Below are 15892 nucleotides of genomic sequence, written 5' to 3' on the forward strand. Positions count from 1 at the left end.
CTACCTTTTCCAGGTCTGATCCACTGTAACATGCTGGTAAAGAGCAGGCAGATCCCTGCCTTCCTCAGCTCTGCTCAAAACTGACTCCAGCACAGCTCTTCCTGTTTGACCTCCTTATCTTTCCTGTTGATTGCACAGCCTGGCTTGGATGTGGCCAGTACAGAAAGTTGTCCATTAACCAATACTGTTAATTCCAAAACTTTTTTTTTTTCAAAGAAAGAAACATTCCTGAGAAAGGAGTTGAGCTACTAAAGTTCATTATGCAAAGCAGAAATGTATCCAGGGTGCTGGAAGGTTCATTCACACACTCCAGCTTTTCAAAGCAATAATTTATTGTGGCATTTTGCATTGGTGGCTAAAATCTCCAAGAGACACATCCAGGGCATTGTCTTAAAAAAGCATTGTTCAGAAAAAAGTTACAAACAGTCCTTCAGATAAAGTAAAGGACTTTGTCACCCTTTTGCTTTTGATTGCAAAATTAGATTTCTTGCTATCATTACAGCTGCAAAACACTCTGATGAAAAATTGTTTGACAAAATATTTACACCAATATACTCAGGTTTAAATGCAGAAGTCTATTATTTAGCAGATCTATGCAGCATAAAATATCAGTTTGGGGAGTTGAGCAAGACTGTTGTGGAATGCACACAGAGTTTATCTTCTGTGTAACAAGACTGATCCATGTGCCATGTCCTGAATGACCCACAAAGGCAGTGGGCTCAAGGTGATGGGCTGTTCCCACTGCACTGTTGCCCTCCTACAGTTCTTGCCAGCAGGAATAAAAAACCAGACCCTTCAGATGCCTTTGAGACCTTAGTTATGACTCCTGCCAGTCCATCTCAAGGAACATGCACTTGAGAGTTGTTTTTAAACATTAGAAATCAGGTATTAATTATAAATCATGCTCTCATTTACCTTACTTCATCCCATCACCCCACGTAAACAGGAATTAGAAATGCTACTTCACACTGATGGGGTAGTCTGTTCCTGCAGTGTGCTTGGGAACTCTCCATCTTCCCAGAAATTATACATTTGGAAGGTACTCAAGTGATTGAGTACATCACAACCAACCAATCATCCCAGAGGGAATTAATTTGATATTGCACTATAATGCAGTACACAAAGCATACCACTTCAGGAGTAATTAATTTATGTAGTAACTATGCCAACAGCATGAAATACCACATTTCTGTCACCACTTTACTGATTAATTTTCCATGAGTTTCATACATGTCCAAGTCTTCTCATCACATTTATTTTATACGTATATTTAAAGATAATATTTGGTTACATTTTATTACATCAGTTCTTCACTGGTATTCCTCTTTTTTTATATGATTCAAAGTAGTTTTGAAAAAAAACCTCCAAGAGTCATCTAAGCCTATATTTTTTCCTAAGGGATAATAATCTTTCAGTCTCTATTTCTGAGTCTCAATCATTGTAGAACCTGCCAGTGATTAGTATGTCCCTAAGATCTTAAAAGATACAACTAACTTTTTTTTTAGAGTACTGAAACTAGGAGAGATGCAATTCACTTCAAGAAACACAAAAAATAGCACCAACTGAACTCCAGGCTCCTTAGCTCCCTTTCCCATACTATCTAAAATAGTTTAGGTAAGAAGGGACCTTTAAAAGTTGTCTTAGCCAACTCCTCCCTGCAATCTTCAACTAGATCAGAAATCTTCAGCTTCCTCTGTGATTTTACTCTGAAGTCATGCTCCATGTATTTCATCCCACCACAGCCAGTACTTCAATTCTTGGTGATTGGCATACAGACATTTAGTTTAGGTGGAAATAAGAAAAACAAAGTTTTCAGTTTTAAGGTAATGACATCAAAAGTTAGCCCTGTACTTCCTATTGTCTTGTTGGAACAGTACTAATCTGCATGACAAATCTTTAGGTGAATAACCTTATTGGACAGCTGCTCTCATGAAATAACTCCAGAGACCAATATATTGCAGCAAACAGGAAAAAAACAGAGGTAGCACAGATTGGTTTCCACATTAGTAATCATATCCCTTATACATTCTAATTACTATGAATTGTGCTACCTGTTTCAGGTTTCCTTTTGCTAAAAATAGGCTTCAAAGTTGTTTCTTCTAGTCAATTCTTTAACTAATAAAATTACATGAAGACTTGATGGTGTTGTTTATGTTGGGTTGTCCCTGATCTCTTCAGAATTATTAAAAGAAGCTGACAGGAGGCTGGGGAGGACATTGGGTGTTGATACAAAACACTTCCTCTAATTGTCTCTCTCAGGCATTGCTTTTCATCATCCTGTTTGTCTGCCCTTCTGCAGCTGCATGTTTGTCTGACCATTTTTTTCACTTAGCAGCTTGTTTTAAGGAAAACACCACATTTTAATTTTAAGGCTGACTTATACCTTCCAGTATGACTCTTATTCCATCACAGCTGGGGAAATACCTGTGAAGGAACAGTCCACTGCCAAAGGAATAACTCTAACTTGTAAAAATATTGAGGCATAACTCATTTGATTATTCACTGGCAAGTGACAGAAATATCAGATTTAGGTGAGAAGGGATATTGCTACAGATTTTACTAAATTTCTACCTGATTTCTTTAATCTCAAGTCCCATAAAAGGTAATAAGCATATTGTCCCTTGCTGGAACCCATCATAAAAAAATCCTGTTTGTTCCATGTTTTGCTGACACTGGCATTCTCCACTATTTACATCTAGCATGGCAAATTTGAAATCATGCACAATACTGGCTGCTGTCTTGGCTAAATTACTCTCTGTTGGTTCCTCTTTCAACTAGTAATTGAGTTACACCTATTTAAAAGAAATGTAATGTTATATAATCTGTATTGCAAAGTTCAAAAAAAAAATTAATTGACCCCCTAGATGTGAAAAACATTCAGTTTGAAGTACTAACTCACAGTGGTGACATTTTAGCAAATTTACCTAATGATATTAATTCTAGCCAGATTATCAGCATGCATGGATATTAGTTGTGTTATGTGCATGCTGTGATTACACACAACTTCCACAGAAACAGGTTTGGCCATATGTTTCCTTTTGATTAGCATGTTATCACTCCACAGCATATATATGTTATCTCTAACTGCATATAGAACAGAACTAGCTAAAGTACTTTCTGCTGATCTCCTGTCATTTTTGCATCTGCCTGCTTGAAAACCAGATAGCTTCCCCCAAGTCTTGACAAAACACCATCCCAGCTCCACAGCCAGGTTCAGAAAGGAAAACCAGAAAACATGAACAGAAAAACACCCTGTCACCCATCTGTACGGAAACGCTGTCGCCTTCTGGTCTGCAGGAAAATGCTGAGTCAAAGCATCCAGCTGTGACAGCACTTCCACAGCTCCTGAGCTATTTACACAGCCCACCAAATAATGGCTCACAGTTACCCTGCTAATGGTAATATTAAATCTATATTGAATTAATATTATAGAAAATTAAATTAATTGATATTATATTAAATGTTATGTTTATATTATTTAATATAATATTTACTATATATTATCTTAAAATATATATAATGTTAAATTAATTAATTAAAATACTAATAATAGATGTTACTCAGCTTGTTATTCCTGAGCACAAGAAGGGCCATGGTACACATCTGACAGAGCTTCCTCCCAAGTGCCACTGCTACTCTCTTGAAAACACTGCAGACCAAAAATCCAACACACTCCTAACCAAGGAAGCCCATATTGAAATCTCAGCAGGCAAAAGGGGATCCAGTCATGGTTGGATTCACATTTCCATATCAGCCATGGCATGGATCATAGGCCTTCCAAGAGCAGAGAAGGAGAAAACTTCTAGAAGAGTCTCATCAGCTCAGAATAAAAATTGTGATTATCACTTATCACTTAGAATCACTAATCATAGATTAATCCTTTCATTTCTGTATTTTATGGCTGAGCAGGATTTATTTTCTGCCCCATAGGAATAACAGCCTCCCTAAATCAAGCACAAACTTTGGAGTCCTGTGCAGCACAGAAAGCACATTACTTCTCAATCACCCCAAACCCAACACACTGAGAGTTCATATTCACAAGCTTCAGCATAGGAAATGAGCTTTCCCTATTTTGCTTTCATCTTCAAGTAGAATTTAATTCCTCTTATCTACTGGAATTAACAAACCACTTAGCAAATAGAGCCTCTAAAATATGCAAGGATAAAGAAATTCAGAAATATTTGTTGACAAGGAAACAATAATTCTGTTCATCTAAAAACCTCTAATTATTAAAAGGAGGGGAAAAAAATCAGTACTCCAGACACTTTACACTTAAACTCCCACAGAACATCCTTTTTTAAAAAAGTTTTTTTTTTTCCCCCGACAGGCTAAATCCTCACCTTTCACAGCATTACAGGGGAACTGAAAAAAACCAGGTACTTCCTTTTATAATTAGGTGAAGGGATTTTTTAATTAAAGGTTAACTATTTTCAGCTGCCTGAAGTTTGCAGGTAGTTTCCTTATTCTTAAGGAAACCTTCTCAGAGGCAGCCAGCAAATAATTATATATCACAATCATATATTGAGTAGAGATTATTTGTTATCTCTTTTCCTTCAGAGGACTCTTTTCACAGGGTCACATGTCCAGCAAGGTTGGAAGAGACCTTCAAGAGCATCCTTCAAGAGCATCTAGTCCCACGTTAAACATTTAGAAAAAGGCAGCACTCAAGGCTTTTTCCTGGAATAAGATTTCTTGCTGAGGTTGTCACAGCTTTTCTGCTGTCCTTTAAAGCAGAGAAAACTATGTCAGTATATCTAAAACTGTTTATTCTGAGGAGTGGAGTAGAAAGCTACAGCTCCTTGATCTTAAAAAAGAAGGGGGAGGAGCAGCAGCAATGAATATTTAGTTCTGCTTCAATTCCTTCTCCCTTCCTAGGATTTGCATAAATGTGTACTATTTGAAATGTATTTTTATATTTCTATGTACATATTCAACTCTTTTCTTTACTAGCATGCCAGAGCACTTCTGGGATGGATACAAAGACTTTGAAGAAAGAAGCACTTACAATCCTTAACCATACACTGAAACACTTAATTTGCAGAACTGAAATTTTACCCATCTGTTTGGTGATTCTGCTTAGTGCTAAAAAGTGCAGGGCCATGGAAATTTATTTATAGGAGCCTGAATATATGTGGAATACAGATATCTCCTGAGCTAGTTTTGGCATTGAGAAAGGAAATTTTGACTTCCTTAGGCATTCAAAAATTGGAGAAAAGATGTTTTGATATGGATTCAGTAGAAATGAAATCTTTTGGCTTTCCTAATGCTCTGTGGAAGAACATGCCTGAAGGAATATCTGGAAGACTAAAACCAACAGAGAGCCATCAGGATAGAAACAATCACAGAATTTCAATTTATCATCCTATAAGCTCTGTTCCATTCACAGAGTGCAACTTGGTTTACTGTCAGTAGTTTCCCCTTTGACCAAGGTAGCCCAAAAATACTGTCTTCCTATAGTTTGGGATTACCATTTCCAGCCACCAAAATGTCCACTGTAGAGAAAATCCTATAGTGATACTTTTGACTTCAACAAATAACTATAAAATCTGTCTTCACATGGAACTAGCAAAATAATTGGAATTTTTCCAAATTACTGCTGCCCTCTAGTTGAGACCTGAAGAAGGGTTTACACCTCCATTTTTTTGCAGCTTTGTCTGTAGATCTAAGTTATAATTTCTAGTAGCAACTTTCCTCTCACATTTATCCTTTTAGACCATTTGGCCACAAGTACCAGAACTAAGTATATTAAAAGGTATTTATAAACATAACAAGCACAACATTTTCTGCTTAAGTATCCAGCCTTGTATGCTTGAGGTCATACATCTTATAAGAAGAATAAAATCTTTAAAAGGTATAGTTCAACCCTCAGTCTTGAGAAATATGAGGAAAGATTTCTGTTTATCAGGGAAAATCTGAAAGAGTGGAACTTTTGTCAATACATATCTGAAAATCATGAAAACTCTAGATGGTTCCTGTCTGGAATTTGGCCTTGGAACCTTCTTACAATTCCATTTATGGACTTTTGATTAAATCAACTGTACTTGCACCAGCCACCACAGACAATAATGGTGTTAAGGTGTGACTGTGTGGGGGGATGGTATAAAAAGATTCCTAAGTTTAAGGCTATGCAGCTAAACACAAAAATTTTAATAAACACGAACCTATTTTGGACTCACTCCATTAAGTGCACAGCACATCTCATGTCCATTAATTACATTCAGTGATATTTTTTCCACTTTTTCCCACGTTTGAAAAAAATATATTGCTTCCATTCCTTCTTTTTTTTTTTTCCAGTTGACATCTGTGCATACATCATCCACAATCCCCATGTAAACTTTAAGTCCTCATTTAGGTAGGCTTGGTCCAGGCCATTTCACACAGGCTGAGACCTTCCCCTAGTGAAGCCTGGAAAGCAACACAGCTAGTCCAGGGTGGCTTTGTTGCAGCTGAGGACACAGAGAGAAGAATCAATCACAGCTGCACTTTCCTAGGGCCTGATGTCTCAGGGATGTTCACTGCCAGAGTGGGCTGGAAGTTCCTGCAAACTGTCACACATCTTCCCAGGCAAAGCCTCAGTTACAGATGGCGCTACACGAGAATTTCATCAGCTCAGAAGGGTTTTTATTCTGCTGGCATGAGGCTGTGTTGGATGGGGTTTTTTTACATAAGAGCAGTGTTAGCTATGCAGTGTAGGATAAGGAATGGGAAATCAGCTTAGGGTGCAAAACAGAGTTAAATTGAATAAGGGCCATGAATTGCAATATCATCTACTCCAAGGGAGAAGCTGCAGCTTCACATAAAGAGTGGTTTTCCAAGGAGTCACATTTGCAAGGGATAACAATATACTTAATAAGTGTTAACCTCTCTGCAACAAAAGGGACCTCATTATCCTTCTTGTTTACTACAGAAAGCACAATATTATTTACATGTTTACTGTTTTAAGTGTTGATTTCAGTGGTTACACACACTGTGTGACATGGCACTGAAATCCTTGCAAGTTCCACCTGCCATTCCCAAATTAAAATTAAATTTTTGCCCATGTTTTTTGCAAGTGTAGTGAGTTTTATATTATTCATGCTTCGTTTTGGCTCTTCCCCAAACCCTTTGCATTTGTATTTCTGTCCATTTCATTGCTGTGACCTTGGAGTTTGTCATCCTTGTGTATGAATTCTATATGGATGCTCATCATTACCTGCTAGACTTCCTGCCACGTGCAGCAGCCTGCAATACCAAAATTTATTTGTTCTGACCAACTTTCCAAAAGCTGACTGCTGACATGAGAGAACAGTCTTTGATTGTCTCACTGTAACAAAGATTCCTTTCATCCTCAGCCATTGCTCCCTTTGATGTTATTTCATGCTTGCTGTTTTCAAAGTTTGCCTGGGAGTTTTATTTGACCTACTGATCATAATGCATTTAGGTTTGTAATGGGTAATGGATATCAAGTTATAGCTGCTGATGCAGGGTTTATATTCTTCCCATGGTGTGAGAGGAGCTTTGTATAAAAGTTATTGCTGACATCTTCATAGTGCAACTCAGACATCTTAATATAGTGCCATGTTATTATTTCATTACTGCTGCTTCACACTAATTCATTATTTATAAACACGTGTGCTCCTGCCTCAGTGAGTAGCTGGAAATTTATTCCCATACCCAGAATCTCATTTTAAAATCCCAGTTTGTTACTCTTCTGGAACTTCAAGCTTGCCTTATATTTTATTTACTACCAATGTCATTCCAACACAGCAAACAGAGCAAGGTGGTGGAGAGGTAACTGCTGTCCCTGGCTGCAAACACAAGGGTGGCTTATTTTGGCAGCTGCCCCAGTACCAGTAATTCTGTGATATAGTAATTTTAATGTCAAAAAGCTCATAACTTGGTATGGAATTAGTCATAAAATTACAGAAGGACTGCAACCTAGGCAAAGTAGCCCAGCCCTGAATTCCTAAGAGATATATGACACCAGAAAAATAAAAGTAGGAATGTTTTCAACAGAGATGTTTAGGGAGCTTTCGTCACGCAAAACAGAATCAGTAAAAAACAAAAGAGGGGTCATGACAGCATGTCATGTCAGGTTCTTAATATTCTGTGATACAAAAGAATTTCTATTTTTGAATTGATAGGAAAATAACATATTTCTGTAAATGTATAGAACACGATTGAAGGATAATTTGTCATTTAAAACATAAGCACTTCAAAATACATTACTGTAAATTGCAAGATTTCTTTTGTCTTCCAGAAAATTTAACACCTGTCAAAAGACAGCAGCTTAGATTAGACAGCAGTTTAGATTGAAAATCAGCCTATAAAGCAGATCTCAGGTTAAAAGGTAAAAATTACCGTAGATTCTTAGGAGCTTAAATTCAGTTTTCAGGATTATACAATAGAACTTAATAGCATGAAATACAGAGCTGCACAGTAAGATTCACAAAAGCAAGTCTAATTTATGCAATTTTTCTCTGATTTTTTTTTCCATGAGAGATCTATTTAGGGCAACTTCAGAAGGGTTTCAACAACCAATAGCATAGCTGGCACAAAGCAACTGTTCTTTTAGGTTTCACTCCAAGTTGGTGGTATTTGACCTGAAAATCTCATGATACTGTGTCAGCTTTGAACATAAAGCCAAGGGAAAATTTAACCAGGTTAAACAGCTGCTTGGATTTGTAGTTTCCTACTGCCTGGATTAGCATGTAAATCACTTCTGGCAATTGGATAGATAATGGCTTTTTTCATAGGCTTGGTTTTGTTTGGTTTTTTGTTTTTTTTTTTTTTGCTTTGTTTGTTTGTTGTTGAAGGTTGGTTGGTTTGTTTATTTGGGTTGGTTTGTTTTGTTGGGGTTTTTTGGAAGACATAAAAGTTCTGCTTCATTCCTAGTGCAGAAGTTTTAATTCCCCTCTCTCTCTCTTGCTGGACCCTCCGTCATTGAGGTACTTTTAAAATATGACCCCTCTCATAGGGCAATGACCTAAAAAACTTTCAGACAAATAATCAAATAAAAGCAATAATTTTATTGTCCTGGAAGACCATGACCACCCTGAAGTTGGAAACTTCAGAAATATTAGAAACAATCCTTTTTTCTTGCTTCAGCTGGACCTTTTTTAACAGAAGACACACAATATGGAATTTTTTCTTTGCATTTACAGTGCTCATTCTTTTTTTTCTTTACATGAAAACATATTCCTTACTCGAGGGAAGATACATAAATATATATTCCCTTATGTGAGGAGGATGCATTTCTGATAACTGGGATGGTCACAAATTCAGTAGACAATGAAGATTTTACTTTCCTGATACAGCTAATGCAATAGAGCCAGACACAAAGATGTACTTAAGAAAGACACAGAGTTTAAATGCACATGGACAGTAAAATGTAAAGTTCTTCCATAACGTTGTCCAAATAATACTGGTGGAGAAATTTTAGAAAACACTTCTGTGCTAAAAAGTAAATTTGTCTTGAATAGCATCTTTCAAGCATTTTCAAAATCAATGCTCTTAGAAGAATTAAGGATGACACTGAGGATGTGAAGGAAGAGACAGGATCATCAGGCTTGTCAGGTGCCAATTGAATTCCCAGTAATGACAGAAATAATGCAAAGTGCTGACAGGTCAAAGGCTGACTTTTCAGTCTTCTTCACCACTGCTGAACAAGCTGATTGCTTTCAAAAATGAAAATCAGGAGATGACTGCCTACTAGGCTGAGATTGGTAACAAGAGGCTGAATATTACAGTGCCCCAAAGAGTGTATCTGCCCATTCTCAGGACAGATCATTGTCCTGAGAATGGGCAGATACACTCTTTGGGGCACTGTAATATTCATTTATTCTTAATTTATTCTGCTGTTTATTCTGTGACTTGGTGCTCAGTTAAAATTGTTTAGTATAAGCCTTCTTGGCAACCCTTCCTGGATGGTTTCACTTTGACTGTGAAACCAACAATTTCACCATACTTTTGCTATCAACCCTTTCCAGGCCAGCTTATCAGAGAAGAAGATAATTTTTTTCTGGAGAGCAAGGATAACATCAAATCCAACAGAATTCAGAATAAACTCTGGCGACTCTTTTTGCCATAGACCACTCGTGCACTGAACTGTGACCTCTTCCCACGTAATGCTTTTGTCATCTGTGTCATCCATGATACTGAACTACCTCCAAAAGTCATTGAAGCAGGGTTTTTTCTGGATAAGCTTGGGAAATGTCTTTTTTAGACAGTGGACCTTTTAAGTGCTGATTACTCCCTTATTCACTGGCTGGAGTAAGGGGATCTTATCAGAAGCAGACCGTGATTTTTCCAGGGGTTCACAGAAGCTTTTAATTAAGCTTGTGGCAGGTGGCATTACCCTAAACAGGGGGAAATTTGAAATCCATGGCCTGTTTCTCCGTGTTCCCTAAGATCTGGCTCTGTGAGGGCACTTTGAGCATTTGTGTAGTAACCTTGACCTTTAAGTTGTCTCTATGACTTGTAGGAAAATTTTCCAAAACTTCTTGTGGCCCTGGAGTTCCCACTGCAATGAATTATGAAAGGCTTTAGTATGCATTCTCCTTTTGCCACCCAGCAGAAGAGTCAAACTGTCTTTTAGCAGCCTTCAAGCCCAAGGCTGTTTCCTCTTCATTGCCTCCAATACGGATTGTACACCCACCACATCCAAGACAAGATTTCTGTCTAATTTAGCTTTTAAAGCAACCCTTATGCATAGCCACAGGGTTACTGACATCACTCAGAGATTGCCTTGAACTCATGATGATTATTATATGCAAAGACACTTCATGATTAAAACCAAAGTTGGTAATCAAACAATAAAACTCCAGAACAAATGACAGAAAGTGACAGCAGCATGGTACTGAAGTTGCAAGTCACCCATTTTAAGGAATGACTAACTAGAGTAGGAGTGAAGGGTGAAATCTGATGGAGCAGTGTAAACTCAGAAGTGGAGAAATATACTCACAGAGAAAGTGAACAGGGAAATGTTTGCTATCTCTTTTATTACAAGAATGAGCAGGTATCAAGTAAAAATAGCAAACAGCAGGTTCAAAACAACAGCAGATAGTTCTTCACAACAGACAGGTCAGCTGTGGAATTCCCTGCACAGGAGGCTGTAGTTGTTTGAGGCGTGCCTGGGTTCAAGCTACAACTGGACAAGACAACAGAAGAAAATCCACAGAAGGTTCTTCTAAACAAACAACACACATCTGGCTCAGGAAATCCCCTCAGCAGATACCCACTGATGGTGGCTGTCAGGAATGGGATGTTACTTGCTTGGATTGTCTGTTCATATGGCTGTTCAGATTGCAGGTCCACATTCTTCCTGATGGCAGTGATTCTGTCCATCCACATCAGACAAATGCCATGAGAGCCATAAGGTACTGCCATTCTTACACAGGGCCAAGGACCATGATTCTTTATCAAAGTGTGATGTGTAAGCACTGCTACAGAGCTCATCTCTTCAGTTTCAGGTGGAGGCTGGGAAAGCTGTGTAGGTTTTATGCTTACAACTGTTAATTAAGTTATAACTTTTAGGCAACTGTCAGTGGAAAAGAGCAGACTGATATTAATGCAAAGCAAGTCTTCACATCCCTATTTCCTCATGCTGTTACTGTAACCCCAAGCTGCCCTGAGCACAGTCTGAAATCAGCATCAGAGCAGCTGTGCAGTACAGCACGCTTATGCAACCACGCTGGCTGCTTTTGTATTTGTTAAAACAGATGTTTGTTTCTTAAAAAAATATCCCATTAATTCTCACAGAAATAAAATAGATTTTTCAGATGGATGAAATACTAAATCGGTATTTAATAAAAAAAAGGCTTTAATAGTAATTGTGTGAGCTTGTACTCTCAAATCCAAAGGATCAGTGAAAGTTCACCTGATCCAGAAAGCATTGCTTTACCCTGCTGAACGCCCAGACCTGCTGCCAACACCTTCCGTGCGGTGCAGCGCTGCCTGGGAGCCTGGGCTGCGCCGGGGAACAGCGCTAGCATCTTCATGGTCGCTGCCCGGCGCTTCGGGGACATCCCGGAGCACCTGTGCACCTCACGGCTGGGCCATCGTACGAGCCCAGCACCAGCGGGACAGGAAAATGCAGAGGAAGATCTCAGCCGCAGGGCGAGGGAGACCGGGCGGGGCGGCCGGCAGGTGGGAGCGGGCTGCGACTGGGGCCGAGAGCTGGGCAGAAGTTTCTGCGGGGCGGGGGTGCTGCAGCAGCTCTGCCCGCAGCAGCGGCGGGGCCGGAGCCGCCCCCGGCCGCAGCAAGGCACGGAGGGGGATGTAGTCCGCGGGGCTGCCTACACTTCCCAAGGTGCCGCCGTGCCGAGCCGAGCCGAGCCGAGCCGTGCCGAACCGAGCGGAGCCGCGGCGCGGCTGCGGGTGCCGGCACCTGGCGGCGGGGGCGGAGCGCGGCGCGGCCCCGCTGCGCGGCGGGCGGGGACGGGGACGGGGACGGAGCCGCCTGCGGGGCGCGGTGACGGCGGCGGCGGCGGCGGGAGCGCCATGAGCACCGGCACAGGTAGGCGGGCGCGGGGGGCGGCCGGGACCCCCGGTGTTTCGGGGCATCTTTGCCGCTGCCCACCTCGGGTCCGTCTCGTTGCAGCGCGGGGTGCGGGCAGCGGCAGCCGGATAAAAATTGCTCACCTAAAACCACCCGAAAATACGAGAATCTGTATGTGCGCCTGTGGCGGGGGGAGCTGCCGCAGCCTCGGGCGCTGCCGGAGCCTCGGGCGCTGTCGGGCGGGAGGGGCTGCGGACCCAGCGCGGGGCTCCGGCGGAGCCGCCCCCGCCCCGGGCATTCCCCGCAGCCCCGGCCGGAGCCCGCAGCCCCGGGCGTTCCCCGCAGCCCCGGCCGGAGCCCGCAGCCCCGGGCGTTCCCCGCAGCCCCGGCCGGAGCCCGCAGGACGGGCTGGGGCGGCCGCGGCCGGGCCGCCCTGGCTCCATCCCCTGCCGGTACCCAGCGGCTCGGGCGTCTCGGCGCGGCCCCGCAGCCGAGGCGCGGTGCGGGCGGCATCAGCTGGTGCCCCGGCATCCCGGGTGGGAGCATGCAGCTTTTCAGACGGGGATATTTGGGTTAAAAACCGGCCTTTTCTGCTGGGCGAGATATTGTGGCGGTAGAGAAGGTGGATATTAGGGATGTGCCACGGAGCCCAGGCTAGGATTGCCGCCCGGAGGAATCCAGTTGCCCAGGGCAATACAAAACTAATTTATCCTGTGATACATTCAGGATTTGACTTGGAACTGTATTTTTTAGCGATTCAGCATTCATCTGCGTTGAGTGTCGGCGGGGGGTGGTTACTTCAGAGCACAGCCGATTGCAAAATATTACAGTCCTTAAGGCAAATGCAGGGTTGCGCACAGAGGAGAGGGGACTGTGGGAGGTGGTTGTGTGTTTCGTTTGTGAGGGTAACTGTAGTGCTAAATATACGCTCTACCACAACAACAGGGAGAGGCTGAATAGCTACAATTATGTGGTGACTCTGTATGTCAACATGCTTAATCATACCACATCCTCGCAGCGAGCCAAAGGGAGCCTGCTGCAAACAGAGAGGGAGAACGAGCTCCCGGTTAGGACAGCGAGTGACCTGGGTCAGGCACCTGCTGCGGATTGCAGCTGAAAGCCAAGTCTGGCATTTCCTCATGTTTGTTGGTGGTGTAAGTGCTTTCATGTGTGCTGATTGTCCACGTCCTCGTGTGGTCTGTGGGTGAAACACGGGCTGCCAGCATGCCTGTCCTCTCTGTGGAAGTGCCCAGGCCAAGGCAGGTGTGCAGGTGAGAGCAAAGCATATGTTGCAGGGTGTTTGAACTACTGTAGAAATCCCAAGTCTGTTTCTTTCTTTAAAGAGCATCGGGATAATTAACAAGGATAGTAACATCTCCTTTGGCACTAGTGAAATGCCGGTAGGGAATCCACTCCTTGGTTGCCTGTCTGTAATGTTGAACTCAAGAACATGAAATACTGAGAAATGTTTAAATTCTATTGTGGTAGAACTGAGCTTGGTAGAGGAAATATTAGAGTGCAATTTTTTCTCTCTATAATATTTTAAATGTCAGTTAAATAGATTCTGAAGTTATAAACCCAGTAGAAAAGTTAGTGCAGAGGAGACTTGACACAGTTCTATCTCAGTAATTGCTCCAAACACGGTGTAAATTAAATAGCAAAAAAGAACAGTGCCAAGATAAAAATAACATCCTGAGAAAAAAGAGAGTGGAAAAAAACCCTGAGATTCTTAGGTCTAATTTGAAAGAATAACTGGCAGTTTTAGGAGTTTTGGTTTTAAGTATAGGGTTAGCTTTGATCTTTCCAGATTTTGACTTTGTGTGTCTGTGTGGGCTATGTAAACAACCTGCAATCAATTCTCATGATAAATTAAATGTGAGGAGCCCATATCTACTCAGTGAAATCAATGGAAATTTTCCATTAACATTAATGGGTCAAGTATTGTACAACAAATTCAGTGCCACTGTTTGTTTAAAATTGCTGTTCCCAAAAGATTTCCACCAAAATTACTATGGAAAGGCTTTAATTCAAAGTTTGCTGTTTACTCTAACAGAAATACATTTCTGGTTCTGCAAAGAAAACAAGGGTGAAGTGGTGTGTTAAAATCAGCCTCACATAAGCTCCAATGAATTGCTGCATGGTTTGGTAATCTAGGAGAAATTCCCAATATTTCTCTTACTCTTGAGATGGAGCAAACAGTTGTGAATCTGCCTTATTACTCCAGAAACTTTTGCTCGGTCTGTGTCCTCTCTTGCACCAAGGCAGCACATCATTCACTGTCTGTATCAAGAGGGTTTCAGGCAGTGCTGTGACACTGCTTTGCCACTTTAACCATAACATTTGGCATTAGGTACAGAAATGCTTATATTTGCTAAGGGTGATGTTGATAAAGTTAATACAATTTAAAATGGTTCAGTAGTGCATGCATTGAGCCATTGTCTTGATGAAGGCTGCAGACTCATGCTATAATTTTAAATCTAGAAAGCATATGATCACCTGGTTTAGTAAGACACAGCTCAGATGCATCATTACATGTGTTGTAATTAGATTTTTCCACACATGATTTTCCTCAGCTGCCTTCTACATATACTTAACCATTGGTTTTGGCTGAGACTATTTCTAAGAAAGAGCCTATTCACTGCTTTTTCTACCTGGGAGATTTGCATGAAATGGTTGTGCTTTTAGGATACTAAAGGTACTTTTAAGAGTTTATAATATGGTTTTTCAGTCTAATAATTAAGTTCTTTGCCATCTTGAAATTGTAGCAAGAAGAACAGAATAGGTTAAATATTTGAGATTGTGAAAATGAGGTTCTCCTCAATTCCCAGAAATAGGGTAACATGATGTCTATTATTTAAGTGCAAAAAGGGAATCACAGAGCTAATTACATACTAGGTGAGTTAGATTAGATTAAATTAAATGTCATGACACAAATTCACACAGCTATTTAGTCTTTAAACTATTATATTAAAGGGGCAATTTGATTGCATGGATCAGAGGACAGCAAATGGAGTGTCACAGCCCAAATGGAGCAGGAATGTAGTGGCTCTGGTTACAAAAGAGGTTACTCAGGTTGGTCACACAGGGTCCAGCTCAGCTTGGAGATGATTAATTCCTTTTCAAAGTTCACATGCAACTATGCTGATAAGAATCCTCCCTAGAGACAAAAGTTATGATTGTTTCAGACTGTGCTATATTTTATACTTTGATACAGCATTTTTCTTTCAGCCCTTCGTTCTGGGCACTGGTAAAAGAGCATTGAATTACTAGACAGGAGCACCAAGAGGTCAGCTTGCTTTGGAGTTTGCCTGCTAATGAACGTGTTCACCTTATAAGATGCAATCCTACATGTTTCATAATTAAACAAGAGTAGAACTACTTCATTTCATTGCCATTTTAGTCAGGTTTCCCTGA

General features: G+C 41.0%; 1 protein-coding gene across 6 annotated transcripts in view; it reads left to right on the forward strand.

The window, feature by feature from the left end:
* The first annotated feature begins 12172 nt into the window (after positions 1-12172).
* The window catches only part of ABLIM2 (actin binding LIM protein family member 2), a 130889-nt gene continuing 127169 nt past the window's right edge, over positions 12173-15892 (forward strand). For all 6 annotated transcript variants that reach the window (XM_071447454.1, XM_071447457.1, XM_071447459.1 and 3 more), the window contains exon 1: positions 12173-12496. In XM_071447454.1, coding sequence (XP_071303555.1) covers positions 12481-12496 — 16 coding nt within the window. In that variant the 5' untranslated portion in view covers positions 12173-12480. The remainder of the gene's footprint in view (positions 12497-15892) is intronic.

Source organism: Agelaius tricolor, unplaced genomic scaffold, assembly GCF_023055355.1.
Source record: "Agelaius tricolor isolate 1412-34295 unplaced genomic scaffold, bAgeTri1.0.p SCAF_24, whole genome shotgun sequence".
NCBI classification, from domain to species: Eukaryota; Metazoa; Chordata; class Aves; order Passeriformes; family Icteridae; genus Agelaius; species Agelaius tricolor.